We start from the raw sequence: 14,900 nt of genomic DNA, 5'->3' as shown, positions 1-14,900 counted from the left end.
AAAATGGGTAACCTCAAACTTATTAAGCAATAACAGCGCCGGCCGCCTCAAAATGCAGCTCAACTAGGGAATGGTTAGAAATATGTTGACCGTTGATGTGATTTTATCGTGAAATCCCTGGGACGTTGGATAACTGGGTTGGGTTTGCAGCAAGCAGTTCACTTTGGTAAACGATACGCTGAATTGAAATTATCTGTTCAAGAGCAGAAAGAAAGCGATGCGACATTAACGAATCTATAGTGTGAAGGAGCCTGAGATTGATACCCCGATTTTCTACCCAGCAAAAACAGTCGCCCTATGGCCACCGAGCCCCTCATATCACTACATTCCACTTCTGATCGAATGGTTACCATGCAAACCCGGCGAAGACGACGATACCACGAAGCATTAGCAGATAAACAGTAATGAAGAAGCTATTCTGAATAGGTCTTTAGTGAAGGCAAAAGTTGTTGGTTTGACAGTAGGTGCTACTAGAGACGGAGAACACTTTTGCACCTCGACCTGCATCATAGGAAGGGATAACTTAGCTAGAGAATAAGGATTCACCATTGCAACAACTCCATAATATGAACGAGCTTGGGTGGTAATTAAGCCATGGTCTTCTGCTCAGTAAACGTAAACGGGTGTCACTAGCAGGGTTGTTACATTTGGCGTGGATTTTGCGTTTTGCGCGTTTTTATAGCTCAGTGGCGCGGATTTTGTGGAAAGCTTATCAATGAAAATAAGACCATTGTTATAATTTTATTTTGCACTTTTTATGCATGTGTCATACCAACTATTATTTTTTTTGTTCTGCGAAATTCCAAGGGGTAATCAACTATGCACACACATCGTGGCACACCGATCGGTACGTCATGGCACACGATGACAAGTATGATCCAAAATATAACATAAAACGGCATCACTGTTTTGCGTTGACATTTTGCCAACCGTTGCCAAGGTTTACTGAATACCTGTACAAAGAGTATAAAGGTAGTGGAATTAAATGGCAATTACTAATCCTTCTCTCTCTCTCTTTAAGGTTTACTAATTTGTTTACTTCAAAGTAAGGAAGAAAGGGACATTTTGTTGTCAGTGCCATTTTAATTTGTTTTTCGGTTTTCCAGCGAAATGGTCCCCATTTCGCTATAGAGATTGTATAATTGACGAGTGGGATAAACCTCTACAGAAAGTCCACACGGCATTCGAGAAATGTCCATAGTTTCGAAAGAATTTTTGTTTTTTCGGGAAGTCCATACGAATTAGTCGCCACGAAAAATAGGCCTGAATACGTGTTAGATAGCTATAGGACCAAGACCCAGAACCAATTGTATGGGTAAGAAGAATTGCAGAATCCGCGCAGTTCCAATTGCAGCGCTAATGTACGATATCAACAACAGCCCCGTGCCGAACGATAACTGTCGAGGCTGGTGGAGTCAGTAGACCCCGTATTACCGGTTCGCGCTCTCTCTACGCTCATTCGCAACTGGTGTGTTCGTTTCACTGACGGCAACAGCAATATTAAGAAAGATTCTGTTAACAGAACTGTAAAGGTAACCTCACCGGAGGTAACGGAGACAATCTGATTCACGGTATTATTGAACGCAATCGGAACCGACAGCAGTTTCAGGGAGACTAATATGCGATTCCGGTATGACCAAGCAAGGATATAAAATATGTAGTTACAACAAGCAGGTACAAGGAGGAGGTAGTCATCAAACTACTGCAACCAGTATCGAGATCCTGAACCGACATTTGGATGCGGTTGGAAATTATTCGATGGGAGATGTGGATAAACCACGGGGGCAACAGACTACTCTTTCTAGCAATCAGCACTGCGATGCAAGTGTGTAAGAGTTAGCTGTTTTGTTCTGTCGTACCTCCGTCAGATTGTCCAAAAAATGTCAAAATATTTGGTTGACAGGGATAGGGTCCCCCTGGGATAAAAAAAAAGTTGAAATGTTGAGAGCAATGATGAGAAAAAAATGGAATCTACCAGCATTGTAAGCTTTCTGCCTTTGCCTCCGACACTTGCAAAACCAGCTATCAAAGTACCAAATTAAAATGCCATATGACAGGCTCTGCCATACGACACTGCCACCGGAGTCCGTAACGAATGTATGTATTTTAGTTTTTCTCATAATAAGAGTTGCTGATGTTGTGCTTGTGTGAATTCTGAAAATAGTAAACAACGATGTCCTAGTAATAACATTTTTGATCAAAAATGGTTTTATTTACACCAAATTGAGGAATTAGAACGAAATCACACATGTCATATGATAGTTATTTGATAATTTTCTTTTTGCTCGAATGTTGTTCTATCGTTTGTGTTGTGAGAGAGAGAGAGATAACGGTAGAACATGAGTGTACGAATACAAATAGACTGTCGCGCACGACAACGAAGCGAGTGTAGCAAGAAACGTCAACCATTTCAACCAGAGCTGCCTAGGCTGAGTGTGAAAGCACTGCACTATTCAATCCATTGCTCTGTGCAGACTGTTTGTACCAAACGGTAAAGGACGAGGCAATGAAAGAGCCAACACAAACATTCAGTCACTCACGAGCAGGCGACGCACACCGCTTGCCTTCGCTCACACAGCATGTAATTGAGTCATTTTTCCATAGAAAATGTACGCTCAGTCATTCAAAACAAATATTGGGTAACATCACGGCAGAATAAACGTGTTGACTGAGGTACTGACTGAGTGCTAACTCGTTTACCTCTCTATCATTCAGACTCTCACGAGGCTCATCAAAACGACTCAATGAACCTGACTGTTTTGCGCACTGATTTTAACCCCTGGGAGCTACACAGGTTTTTTCGTAAATGACTAATCTCAGTGGTTTCCTGGGTCTCCTGTTCGAAAGTTCTAAACCATGGATGAAGTAGTTCTACTCCACCATAAAAAAGGTTATGCCAGTTCAGACGAATTCAATACCACAACTACTGACAGCTACTGCAGTTCATTGTTGCTTCTACTATCGCCGGTTTGAATTTTTTAGGTCGAGTCCTTCGAGGTTTCGGCAAACGTCTGCCAGAACGACTCATGGTTCATAATTTTCTTCTCCTGTTCCAGCTTCTGTCATCAGTCACACTTCTCTTTCTCACGGAGGGGCTGAACTTCGAGTGTCACTTCCTTTAAGTGGATGACTGGCAACGAATTCGTTTAATATTTAAATTTATCTTGAAATTTATGTTCTCAATTTTGTTTTCGTTCTTCATCTGCGAGAATTTGAAATTGTAAACAAATAAATCTCAAAAGTCATAACTGTAGGAATGCCACACTAATGTGATACTGAGGCTGATACCTTGATTGCCATACTTCGGCACGTTCGGCACAACGCTTGACCATGCAAGCTTTCGGCACAGATTGACATGTGCAGAGTTGAACATCCCTCGGAAAATTCCGTAGCTATCGAAACTTAAGAAGCCTAGAATCCCGACCTGATGATCTTAAAGATATTCGTCATTATTGGGACTATTTATGGTGTGTAACATCTCCAGAGATTCTTGTACCAGAGCTCCAGAAAACCCACGAATGATCCGTCTGATCGCATCTTCCTTTATCGAATGGTATTGTTAGTTGGCGTGGGTGTGCTTTGATTCTCGAGAAATTTGCGTTTGAAATCATTGTTTACAAATGGTTGATCCTGGGATTTCTAAAATTGTTGTAGTACTTATTTCTGCATTAAAAATTGAAAAGGATCAATTTTTAATGCAGAAATAGGTACTAAACAATTTTCGAAATCCTTCAGAGTGTTCCCTGATATTAACTTTGCCAGAATCCAAGCGACAGGTACAGTAGCGCTGCGCTTGAGTGAAGGTGTAAGCAACGCATAGCAAAATAAGCAAATACACAAACCTTTCTTCTGAGGATGTAATCTTCGCTTTCAAATTCGTTCGAAGCATTTACCTTTGAGCGGCAGATGACGCGATTGTACCTGTCTCATAGCGTTCGTATGAGAAAATGAAAGAGTTGCCAGTCTTCTTGGTATGTTGTCTTCGCTTAAAGTGAACATTTTATACGATAGATGAGGAGATGAGCTGTCCACTTAGAATCCGTACGTGTTGTATAGTTTGTAGCGGCTCGCTCAGTGACCAGACCACTGCAAGCATTTTTTGATTTCTTTATAAAGTAGTCCTCTTCCGGTGGTCAGTCAGAAGCAAGTCCCCGGCAAGGTGACAAATAACCTTAGTTTCACGTATCCACTTGCAAATAGTAGATGTCGCCACACAACGTAAACAAAGGGACTGCCCTTCACCGCCGCAACGGTATTTCTATATGGGAAACCATTTTTTTGTTGCACCATGTATGGATGTCAAACAACAAGCAAGAATGCCATATGAAAAGAGCGAATTTATGATTTTCGTGGTGAAATGAAATAAATCCAAACAAATCGAAACAGATTGATGGAGGTCTTCCTTATATAATCAAATGGAAACAAATATACTATAGTTACTTCTATTATATTTTACTCTTGAATATTATCAGCCATGAGAATAATGTTTCTGAGCATAGTTGTGCGATGAAGACTTGCAATAAAAAGCCGTATCAATAAAAAGAATTTACCGAGGAATTTACTTCCCCATATTTCTATTGCGGGGTAAAACAAAATACAAAATTGATTCTTATTCGCAGCGAGTAACAGGTTTGCTGTGTGAAAACTAACATTTCGTATATCCATTCACTAACATAGTAAAGTACTAGAGCTTCGACTAGAATGGGGTACGCTTATAGATGTACTTGGGACCAATAGGCTAGTCAAGTAGTGAGCCTATTTAAAATCGTTAGTTTCCACCGGTTGATTGTAGTAATGTTGTGCTTAAAAGATATTACCTCAAATTGTATATTTTTCAGTACTAGCTGCATTTAATTAGTACGCTCTTTCTCGCTGTAAAACCATTATTTCTTCGTTTATCATCGACGACAATAGCAATAGCGTCGAAAACATCGAAAGTATCCTCGCTCAATTCTCATTTGTTTCGATTCATTCATATTTTCGTTTTACAAATCATATGTTTAAGTTTTTGGTTTTGTTCTGCTCAAAGATATACGCGGCTACACAAAAAAAGATTCATAAACCGATTATGTATAAGCAATAAGATTATCTTTAAAATTACTTTTTATTTACTGTACGTCATTTCCGCATTCGCCCTAACACTTCTGAAATTTGTGAGTTTGACAGAACCACCAGCACCAAATTTTCGGGGTACGCTGGAAATGTACTGGACTTGTCAAGTTGCCCCCGAGTTGGTCAGAAGTTATTCCAGATGAATTTCAGGAAATTAATCTTGCACACTCAGGTTGAAAGTCCAACGTGGTCAGGTACGACAATCTCTAAAAAGTTGAATATCGCCTAAGCTACCATGTGTTCAGACGTTTCCGCCACGGCACGAGGAGATGTCCCCGGCAGATTTAAGTTCGCGTTCATCGATAAATTTGCTCGGAAGTCCATGATTTGGCAAGGTAGTTTTACAAGGAATAATACCTCAGAAAACGCGTGCTGTCTTTCAAAAAAGCACACAAAGGACCTGTAAAGTTTTGGCCTCCACCCAATTGCCCCCAATACCGGCGCCGGCCACGTCCGAATGCTGGTCAACTAGGGAGAGAGAGGGTTTTGTTGGCGTGATACTCGCTTTATGGGAAGCCGAGAAGTCCTCTGCACTTCCACGAGCATCGCAGGAAGTGATTAGAGTAGGTGATAGACGAAGGTACGTCTTGGTAAACGATTTGATAAATCATGTCGACGTAAAGGATGTAAAGGAGCGTGGGAATGAACCCACGATTTTCTGCTCAGCAAGCAAAAAGGGTTACCACTAGGCCACCGAGCACCTTACATATCGAAAACAATCATAAACAAGTCCGTCTCCGGTCGAATGGCTATCATAATTACGAATCATTAGTTATGCTCAACAAAGATTGGAAAGAGTTTAATAGTTTATTCAGGCAAAATGTTTGCTGGGTGGTAGTTTTCGTGGTTGAATATTACGATGTAGAGCATACTAAAAACCTACAGTAAGATGACCTCCGCTGATTCGCACAACATTTTACTGAATTAAAACAGGACAGATTCGTGTGAAGTGTTTCATAATTTAACTGTATTTTGTATTTTTTTTAATTAGTGTACAATAAGTTTTTTTAAATCGGGTGAAAATGATGATGGGCACATGGTATTTATATAGGTGCACTCTTTTTTCTGGTATCGTATATAGATTATGTTTTGTTTAAGGGCGGTCATCAAAAGTCCGAAACTGTCCGATACAGTACAACAATTGCCTAGATTCATCCAACAGACGGCACCGATGGTTGAGTGGTAAACGTGTCTGCCCTTCTTCCTAGTGGGTCTGGGTTTAATTTTCGAGGCGAGACATTTCTTATCACATCTTCCTTGGGATGCGAAGTAGAGCCGTTTGTCCCGGTCCCGGTGTGTTTGAAGGTATGGAGTGTCAGTGACAAAAAACATCTACGGGAGATTTGCTGAGATCTGAACATACAGAGAATCGTCTATGCATGTTTTTGGGAAGGATGGAAAGTAGCCAAGATAATATCTTGAATTCATCAAATCATCTCCAGAATGTTTTTAACTATATCAGCGAAATTAGAATAGCGTTCTAGTCTAAGCCATTTTTGACAAGATTTGAGAATCAAATTTGGGGAGGAAACTGGACTGACTTATTACTAAGATTATCCTGAGTTTCAAATCATAGAAAGTCGCCGTGCTTCAATGTCATCATTTGGATCTAAATCAGCAATTTACAATGATGTTTGGTTTAACCTTAATACATATAAAGTAGTATGTATATGAATCCACTGTATCCAAAATAACGCCAGGTCCTAACCATTATAAAGTGATCTACGTATGACAGCTACGTTTCCGAAATGAAAGAGGGTATTCGATATGTTTTAAAGATTCCTAAATTAGACAATTTTGCAAACACACTGATATCAAAGAGTATAAAATTAAGAGAGTACACAGAGAAAAAAAACCTAAATCTAGCGTTAAAAGAGTAAACGTAAAACGTTTCAGAGTATACAACGAGAGTAGTGTTAATGTGTTCCTTGGTTAAAAAAAAGAAAATCAAATACAAAGAGTTGAAAATCGGTCAAGTTTTAGAGAGTAATAGTTTTAAGCAAGCCCCCCCACTTTAGTAGCTCCAGCTTCGTGTCATTACTAATACTTTGTTTTATGCTTTCACTTTCGATTCTTTTTCCACCTACACTTTCACCTCCTTTCACCTTTCGACCATCGAATTCAAATTCACCTAACTCCCAGAGGATGGTGGTGAAATGGTCACCCAAGAGGATACGATCTTCATCCAAGGAATGAGCACGGAAACGACCGAGGAGGAAATCGCCGAGCGCTTCGGATCGATTGGTTTGATTAAGGTAGGCTGAAGAATTCGAACACCGATGGCTTTAACTTCATCCGTTTGAATCAAATTGCAGAAAGACAAGCGCACCATGAAGCCAAAGATCTGGATGTACAAGGACAAGGAAACGGGCGATCCGAAGGGTGAAGCCACCGTCACGTACGAGGACGCCAATGCCGCTCAGTCTGCCATTGGTTGGTTTGACAATAAGGAGTTCAACGGATCCCTCGTGAAGGTTTCGCTGGCACAGCGCTACAACACCTGGCAGAACAAGGGCAGTAGCCGTGGCGGATTCACCAAGAGCGGTTTCGGTGGAGGCCGTAAGTGTAGTCATCCCGATTTTCTGGAAGATCCGTCAGATTAAATGTGATTTATTTATTTGCACAGGTGGTGGTGGTGGCGGCGGCGGAGACCGCGGAGGTTACGGCGATCGGGACGGTGGAGACCGTGGAGGCCGTGGTGGCCAAGGCGGTGGTGGTCGTTTTGGTAGCGGAGGTGGCGGAGGTGGTGGTGGTGGCGGCAGTGGCAGCGGTGGCCAGGAACGTGAAGGAGACTGGACCTGCGGAGACTGTAGCAATAAGAACTTTGCCTGGCGAAACGAGTGCAATCGGTGTAAGTCTCCGAAGGGTGATGGTGCCGCTGGCGGAGGCGGTGGCGGCGGCGGTGGTGGTTTCCGTGGTGGCAGCCGGGGATCGTTCGGCGGCGGCCCACGGAGCGGAGGTGGCGATCGAGGTGGTTTCGGCAGTCGCGGTGGAAACCGTGGTGGCGATCGAGGTGGTGGTGGTGGTGCCATGCGTGGAGGGTAAGTTCGGTTTATTCTTTAAATTAAAAATTGTATCCCTAATGTCATAATTCTTTTTCAACAGTGACAGAAATCGCGACCAGCGACAGAGGCCGTACTAAGCCAGAGTATATTCCATACTAAGTGTAAGGTAATTCCGCCGTCTCCCACGTTCATCTTTAATCCACACAAATCACACAGAGACAAACAATCACACACACAAACAAACGCATCTTTGCATCGAGAAAAATGCAATGTACGCTGGTAATGCTTGAATTTCCTATTAATGCAAAACTTGACGACAGTATGAACACACTTCTTGCTTCCCAATTTACTGGGAAGGCTTTCGATTATTTTAGAAGCTATTAATTCATGATTAAAACCAACTGTACAAGAATTAGTTTGTAGGAAAATACAATTTCTTTGATGTCGATCGAATTGCATAGCGATTACGCATGCGATCGATGGAGTGAAACTAAATAGACACCTCCCCCTGGAAGTTGTCGTCATTTAACACTCGAAATAAATGTCGTGAATGATAATGTAAAAATAAACGAATGGATACAAAAAATAATAGCACCCGGTTCAACATTGAATGTGAAAGAAATTCTTTTTTTTTGTTGTGAATAAAAGAGTATGCCCAACCCTCCCTGCGCTTTGGTCAGAGAGCGTATAGGGCGTCGTTGTGCCAATTTGGTCGTGGCACATTTCGAGTATGAGAGAGTGATTGCAGTTTGCTCAAAAGTGCCTGAGGAAAATGCAAGTATTTTCGATGATTACCCGTAGTTGTTACAGTGAAGATATACACCCATATTCTCGTTTATGTCTGGACGTGTTTGGCATACAGAAACATTTTTATTTGATTTTGTGTGGTGGATGGGTTTCGGGCGTGGACGGGCATATGGGTGATAATATTAAGTTTACGTTAGGATAACGTTGAAAAATTGAGAAATGTATCGCTTCAATTTGAGAAGCACTTCACTTCGCAACCGATGAACCATTCTGACGGCCCACATTGCCGTGCAGGCGCCGTGTGTTTGCAGGGTCCAATATTGTTCAGTTTGATGTTTATAAAGTACCATCAGTTAAAACTGTATTTTTGAACTTTATCTCTATACATTCTTAGATGTTTCTTAGTAGATTATCATGTTGGTGTAAGCTGATTCAAAGAGTAAATGGTATTAACATTGAGCTGTCCATAGTTGGGCGTTGTTGAACTTGTGGTACTTGCACAACATTTCATGTGAGTACCAAAGTAACCATATAATCACAAAATAGCTTTAGGTGTGGGTTCAGAGTGGGACAATGTCACTGAGATATGGTTAGTTGGGTATTCAGATGAAACTATTACTTTAAAAAACTAATCCTGGTTGTATGATATTACTAACTGCACCGAGCCTTCATTCCGGGTGGTGAGCGAACCTGAAGAAGAAGAAGAAGATGATGATAAGCCCCTTCTCGAAACGAGTGTTTTGTTAGTAGACTTGGTCTGCGATTCAAGGTTGGACTCTGTGATGATAAGTATCACATAACAGGTAAAGTAGGTAGCATCATCTTTATCGAAATGTAAGTATTATTGACAATAATCATAACTAGATTATATGCAAATTTATATGATAGGTACCTGGATCAACGTAATTTAAACATGCGCATTCAATCGTGACGGCATCTAATTATGCATTTTAAACCTACCCAACGCTTTTCCTTTCTACAATCCCTGAGCCGCTGGTTCACCATAAGTGTACCTCGCAGTATAGTCCCCAAATTTAAGTGTAACTGTGATATTCTGGAAAGAAATTGTCTTCAAAACTAACTCTTTGTCGAATTATTGGTGGCCCTGAAAAGGGCCGTTTTGGTTGTGGTTTTGGAATGATAGACTGAATAAATGATTATGTTTGAAAAATTTCAGAACCAGCGGATCAGTAAAATGTAATATAGTGAATGCGATGCTTGCTTTCTTGACTGCATATCTTATAATATTCTAGAGATTTTGAGCTAATGTTACATTTCCATTATTATCTTAGACATGTCCAAGGATGAGGGGCTTGATGATGATTTGTCAAGTGTCGCTGATTTTTTTTTTGCGATTTGATAAAATTGTAGTTTTTTTTCCAGTTCATTGATTTGAAAGGTTCATGCGAGTTAATTTCACGGAGCCGTAAATTGTAGTTTTATCATAATTTTAATATTTTGTAATGCTAAGGTAAATAGTTTGCTTTGAGTGTAAAATTAATTTATAAGAAAGTTCTAACATTTTTTTTTTTTGCACTTCGAAACTTGACGGGTCATACCTCTAACATAGTAGCAGTGACAGTGTCGCATGTCCTAACAACAACTGCCTGCGACTAGTGTTCGAGGGGCCGACAGGGCTGAATACGGGTCAATACTAACAAAACTCTAACACTAACATGACCCCGAAACTAACGTTCATCCATTGCACTAATAGTTATAATGTAGTTGTACTTTCCTAATAACCCATCTATCACAGACAAACAGACATAACACTCGGTTGGACAGGTTGTTCATCGAATACGCATTTGACGGTCAATTCGGGTGTTTTTGGTTGGTGGTGCCGCCACCTGTGGCGCGCACGGTCGGTTCCCTTGCGTTTGACGTTTGCACACTAGCGCCATCTATTCAGCGTACTATCCATCACATGATACTCAACAGATGGCGGTAGTGTTTTAGTGACTATGTTTTGTGGAGAAAAATATTAAATGTGTTATTTCTGTTTGTCTGTGCATCTATGTTTCTTTTTCGTTGTGTGTGTGTGTGTGGGGGGGGGGGGGTGGTTAATGTAACCAATACTAATACCTTTCTTTCTGTTCTTTTATTCGTTTTCTATATCCCTTCATCATCACCCCATATCCCATCATTTTGACGAGAGATGACTTACTTGCATGGTGCATGCCCAAGTCGTACTACAGGATAATATGCTGAGCGTGGTTCTATCACAAATCGATAGAACTGAGGAATAATGAGGTAAATTCTACACAGTATTTTAAAGGAGCCAACTCTAAGCAGGTAATAATAGCAATTAATAATCAAACAACCATAAAAAGGTAAGAATGAATTTATTTATTTTAAATATTTTCACCAACCTCGATCATTATTAACAGGTAAATATTCATTTTATTAAATTACTATATTACTGTTAACACTATCATTGCAACTAATTCAATTAGGCATATTCAATTGACCTGCATCGGGTTATTATTTTGCATGTAATGATATGGGAAAAGGGGGGACTCACGATTCAGCATGGAGAGTGTATGGGAGCCGTTCTAGGGGTTGGTTGGGGCATGTGGTTCATTTTAGACATTATAGTCTGACGTGAGAACCATGTTCCACTCAAGTTCTGGAATTTGGCCTTGAGACTTGAGATCTGGCCTTCATAAGACCCCCTTCTGTCTCGCAAAATCAAAATCAAAAAAATCAAATTATTATCTTAGACATGTAATTGAATTTTGATACGGTTTTCATGAAGATGCATATTAGAAGCATTTTAAACAAGTTTGTAAAAAAAATAGGTTGAGTTTAATAGGTATTATGCCCAAACGAACGGTGGCCCATCTCGCCCCGTATGGTCTTCTTGCCCCCATCGCCTCTATTGGATTGAATTCGGAAACGCTGATGTCCAACCGGTTTTCGTTTTGGGCTGGAAATTCTCTAAAGCAACATATTTAAAAAATCTGGGAAAATCCGGAACATAATTAAAAATTCTTGAAATAAACGTAATAACATATAAGTGAATTATATCTGGGAAAGTATCTGGCAAGACGATTGAAAATCAAATAAATCAGGAATACTGGTAACCAGAGATGCCAGATTTATTTCTATGCAATTCCGTAGACTTGTTCAAATCTACGGATTTCTACGGATTTTTTTAGGTGATATTTTTTTTAGTTTACGTTCAATGATAAATCGATGAAAGAACTTTTGAAAAACTAGGGACAGCCCTTTGGGTTGAACGCAATGGTGACGTAGGACTACGTGGTCTTATATAATAAATGTTATTTGCAGGAATTTGTGTTTTGTGTTGGAATAGGAATTTGAGCGGGGTTCTCTCTGTTTATACTATAGTATGACTATGATTGCCCTGAAAAGAAGCCTTTGATATGAATTTTAGTTGGGACATGTTCAGAAACTTAACTCTTTTGGAAAATCTTGGTGGCCCTGAAAAGGGCCGATGGTAGTACAGGCATGAATACCATGATACTGTTGCACCTGTAGTTTTTGGCATACTTTCACTGATTGCTTCCCGGGGATCCTTGGTCAGCCATAGCAAGATGTGCGCGTGAGGACTTCCACGGTGCTGAAATTCAATCGTGTCAACCAGCATACTGGATCATCATTGGCCAGAGTTGCTCTTTGTAGTGCAGTCAATTCCTGGATAGGATCTGTTAAGTCATTGCCATTGTGTCCTTCTGACAATCGATGTAGGAGATTCAAAAAATGGGGCCACTTTATCTCATTTGCACTGAGTGTGAGGAACATCGTAGGCTTTCCCAATTGTCGCATCATGGTGAACAAATTTCTCTTCCTTTGTTGCCAATTCTGTACTGAAATCGGTATTGATTTGAGGAAGGATAGATTTCGCTCAATGCACTGCTCGATGAATAAGGCGGTCCTTAAGGTTGACACGTGTAAAGTTTGCGGTCCCCGTGCACTTAAAAGTGAATTGCAAGCCTTCGGAAACTCTAAGGCGATGAACTTTCATTGTCATATACAACAAATGTAGTGGTTTGGCCACACGCCTGTCTTGACGACGAGTTTCACTGGATGCCATCATGAAATATGTCACCCGAACCCCTGACTTGAATTTCCGTACATGGCCGAGACATATGGCAGGCAAAGCTATCTCTTCACCGTGCTCGTCATAAATTGATGACAGAGGAACCCTGTTTTGCGTGGGAGCGATCTCCAGGCATTTGTCCTCATTCCAAAGGAGCGTTTCCTCGGTGCTCAAGCAGCAATTCTGTCTCATTATCCACGGCAATGGTTTCCAGGTCAATTTGAGGATCCACTGCAGGGGTTTCAAGACCATCTATGGCAATCAGATCAATTGTGATCCTGTAGCGGTGGTATAGTGAGGTGCCATTTGATGAACACGTTGATGGCCTGATCATCATCGAGCTGACAGGGCGTCTCTCTTACACTACGCAAACGGTAGACCAACATTCGAGCAAAAAGAAGACTATCAAAAAACTATCATATGACATATGTTATTTCGTTCTAATTCCTCAATTTGGTGTAAATTAAACCATTTCTGATCAAATTTTTTCATTACTATGACATCGTTGCTTGTTATTTTCAGAATTCACACAAGCACACCATCAGCAGCTCTTATTATGAAAAAATTAAAATACATACATTCGTGATGCCCTTGGGCGACAGTAGGTCGTATGAATAAAAGCGTTTACTTTACTTTTGCCGTAAGAAAAGCACGGGAAAGTAAAGTAAACTCTTTTTAGTCATACGGCCCAGTGTCGTATGACAGATAATTGAGCAAGAAAATGGTTGACAAGTTGCAGAGGTGTATTTTACTTTATACTTCTTTTCCTTCAGAATCAGATTATGCTCTAGATTGTAAAATTCGATACTGAAGGGAGACGTACACTGAAGAGAAAAATCCGTAGAAACTGTACCGAATTCCGTAGATGTTGCCTACATATCCGTATTTCCGCAAAAAATTGTAAAATCCGTAGATCTACGGAGATTTCCGTAGATCTGGCATCTCTGCTGGTAACGCTGTCTCGTTTCATGCCCGTAGAGACAACCGACACTCATCCCATTTTCAGAATTTTGCTACCACAGTATTTATTGTACCGTCCCTGTATTCATAATATGCTACTCGACGCAGGTATAACACCACCCTCGACGGTCGAAATGTCGTCATTACAGTTTCAGCATCGAACTGCTCGTGTCGTTCGTCGATCGGTTCACCTATTTTACATTGCATTATGTCTGGACGTGGAAAAGGAGGCAAAGTCAAGGGAAAGGCAAAGTCCCGTTCGAGCCGCGCTGGATTTCCAGTCGGTCGTATTCACCGTCTACTCCGAAAGGGCAACTATGCCGAGCGTGTTGGAGCCGGTGCTCCCGTCTATCTGGCTGCTGTGATGGAGTATCTGGCCGCTGAAGTTCTCGAGTTGGCAGGAAATGCCGCCCGTGACAACAAGAAAACCCGAATTATCCCACGTCACCTGCAGTTGGCCAGCCGCAACGACGAAGAGCTGAACAAACTTCTTTCCGGAGTGACCATCGCTCAGGGTGGTGTCCTGCCAAACATCCAGGCCGTCCTGTTGCCCAAGAAGACCGAAAAGAAGGCCTAAATTCGATCGAAGTTCCCACCCTTTAACAAAATCCGTCCTTTTCAGTACGACCAATTTGATGGTAAAGAGTTTCGTTTTCAAAACAGTTTCCTTCGTGGTGCGCAAGGAGTGATAAAATGAATCCATTAAAAACATGGTTGAATCTTTCTGTCATGCTCTCCCTAGTTAATTGGTATCCTCATCGAGTAGGTTCGATGATGGTTGATTAGTGTAGGCGTGTCTTGAATTCCAAGAAATTAACCAGTGCAGTGTTATCATTCCATCCATGTCTAAAATTAAACTATCGACTAAATTTTCAATAGTGTGTGCCCTCCCCATGGACATGGAGGTTGACGGTACTGAAGCAAAGGGTTATGTTTAATTTATTTATATTTGCAACGATGATGATTTCCCATAGTGACACATATCACCTTCTTAATGCTTCAGTATACCTCAA

At 41.0% G+C, this 14,900-nt stretch overlaps 2 protein-coding genes across 5 annotated transcripts in view; both read left to right on the top strand.

Moving 5' to 3' along the window:
* caz (cabeza) overlaps positions 1 to 8,692 on the top strand; it is a 35,264-nt gene extending 26,572 nt beyond the window's left edge. For 3 of the 4 annotated variants that reach the window (XM_065239646.1, XM_065239649.1, XM_065239647.1), the window contains 4 exons: positions 7,255 to 7,367; positions 7,428 to 7,671; positions 7,739 to 8,153; positions 8,218 to 8,692. In XM_065239646.1, coding sequence (XP_065095718.1) covers positions 7,255 to 7,367; positions 7,428 to 7,671; positions 7,739 to 8,153; positions 8,218 to 8,254 — 809 coding nt within the window. In that variant the 3' untranslated portion in view covers positions 8,255 to 8,692. The remainder of the gene's footprint in view (positions 1 to 7,254; positions 7,368 to 7,427; positions 7,672 to 7,738; positions 8,154 to 8,217) is intronic. The other variant, XM_065239645.1, reaches the window with a different exon arrangement.
* Positions 8,693 to 14,095: 5,403 nt separating this feature from the next.
* LOC135717524 (histone H2A-like) lies at positions 14,096 to 14,464 on the top strand. Its single transcript, XM_065239655.1, has one exon. It carries the CDS (start codon positions 14,096 to 14,098, stop codon positions 14,462 to 14,464), a length of 369 nt encoding a protein of 122 aa, XP_065095727.1.
* Positions 14,465 to 14,900: the final 436 nt, after the last annotated feature.

The sequence above is a fragment of the Ochlerotatus camptorhynchus genome, unplaced genomic scaffold (assembly GCF_037179485.1).
Source record: "Ochlerotatus camptorhynchus isolate MF236.1 unplaced genomic scaffold, CSIRO-AGI_Acam_v1.1 ptg000060l, whole genome shotgun sequence".
NCBI classification, from domain to species: Eukaryota; Metazoa; Arthropoda; class Insecta; order Diptera; family Culicidae; genus Ochlerotatus; species Ochlerotatus camptorhynchus.
Note: the sequence above shows the minus strand (reverse complement) of the source record. Positions and strands in the feature narration are given on the sequence as shown.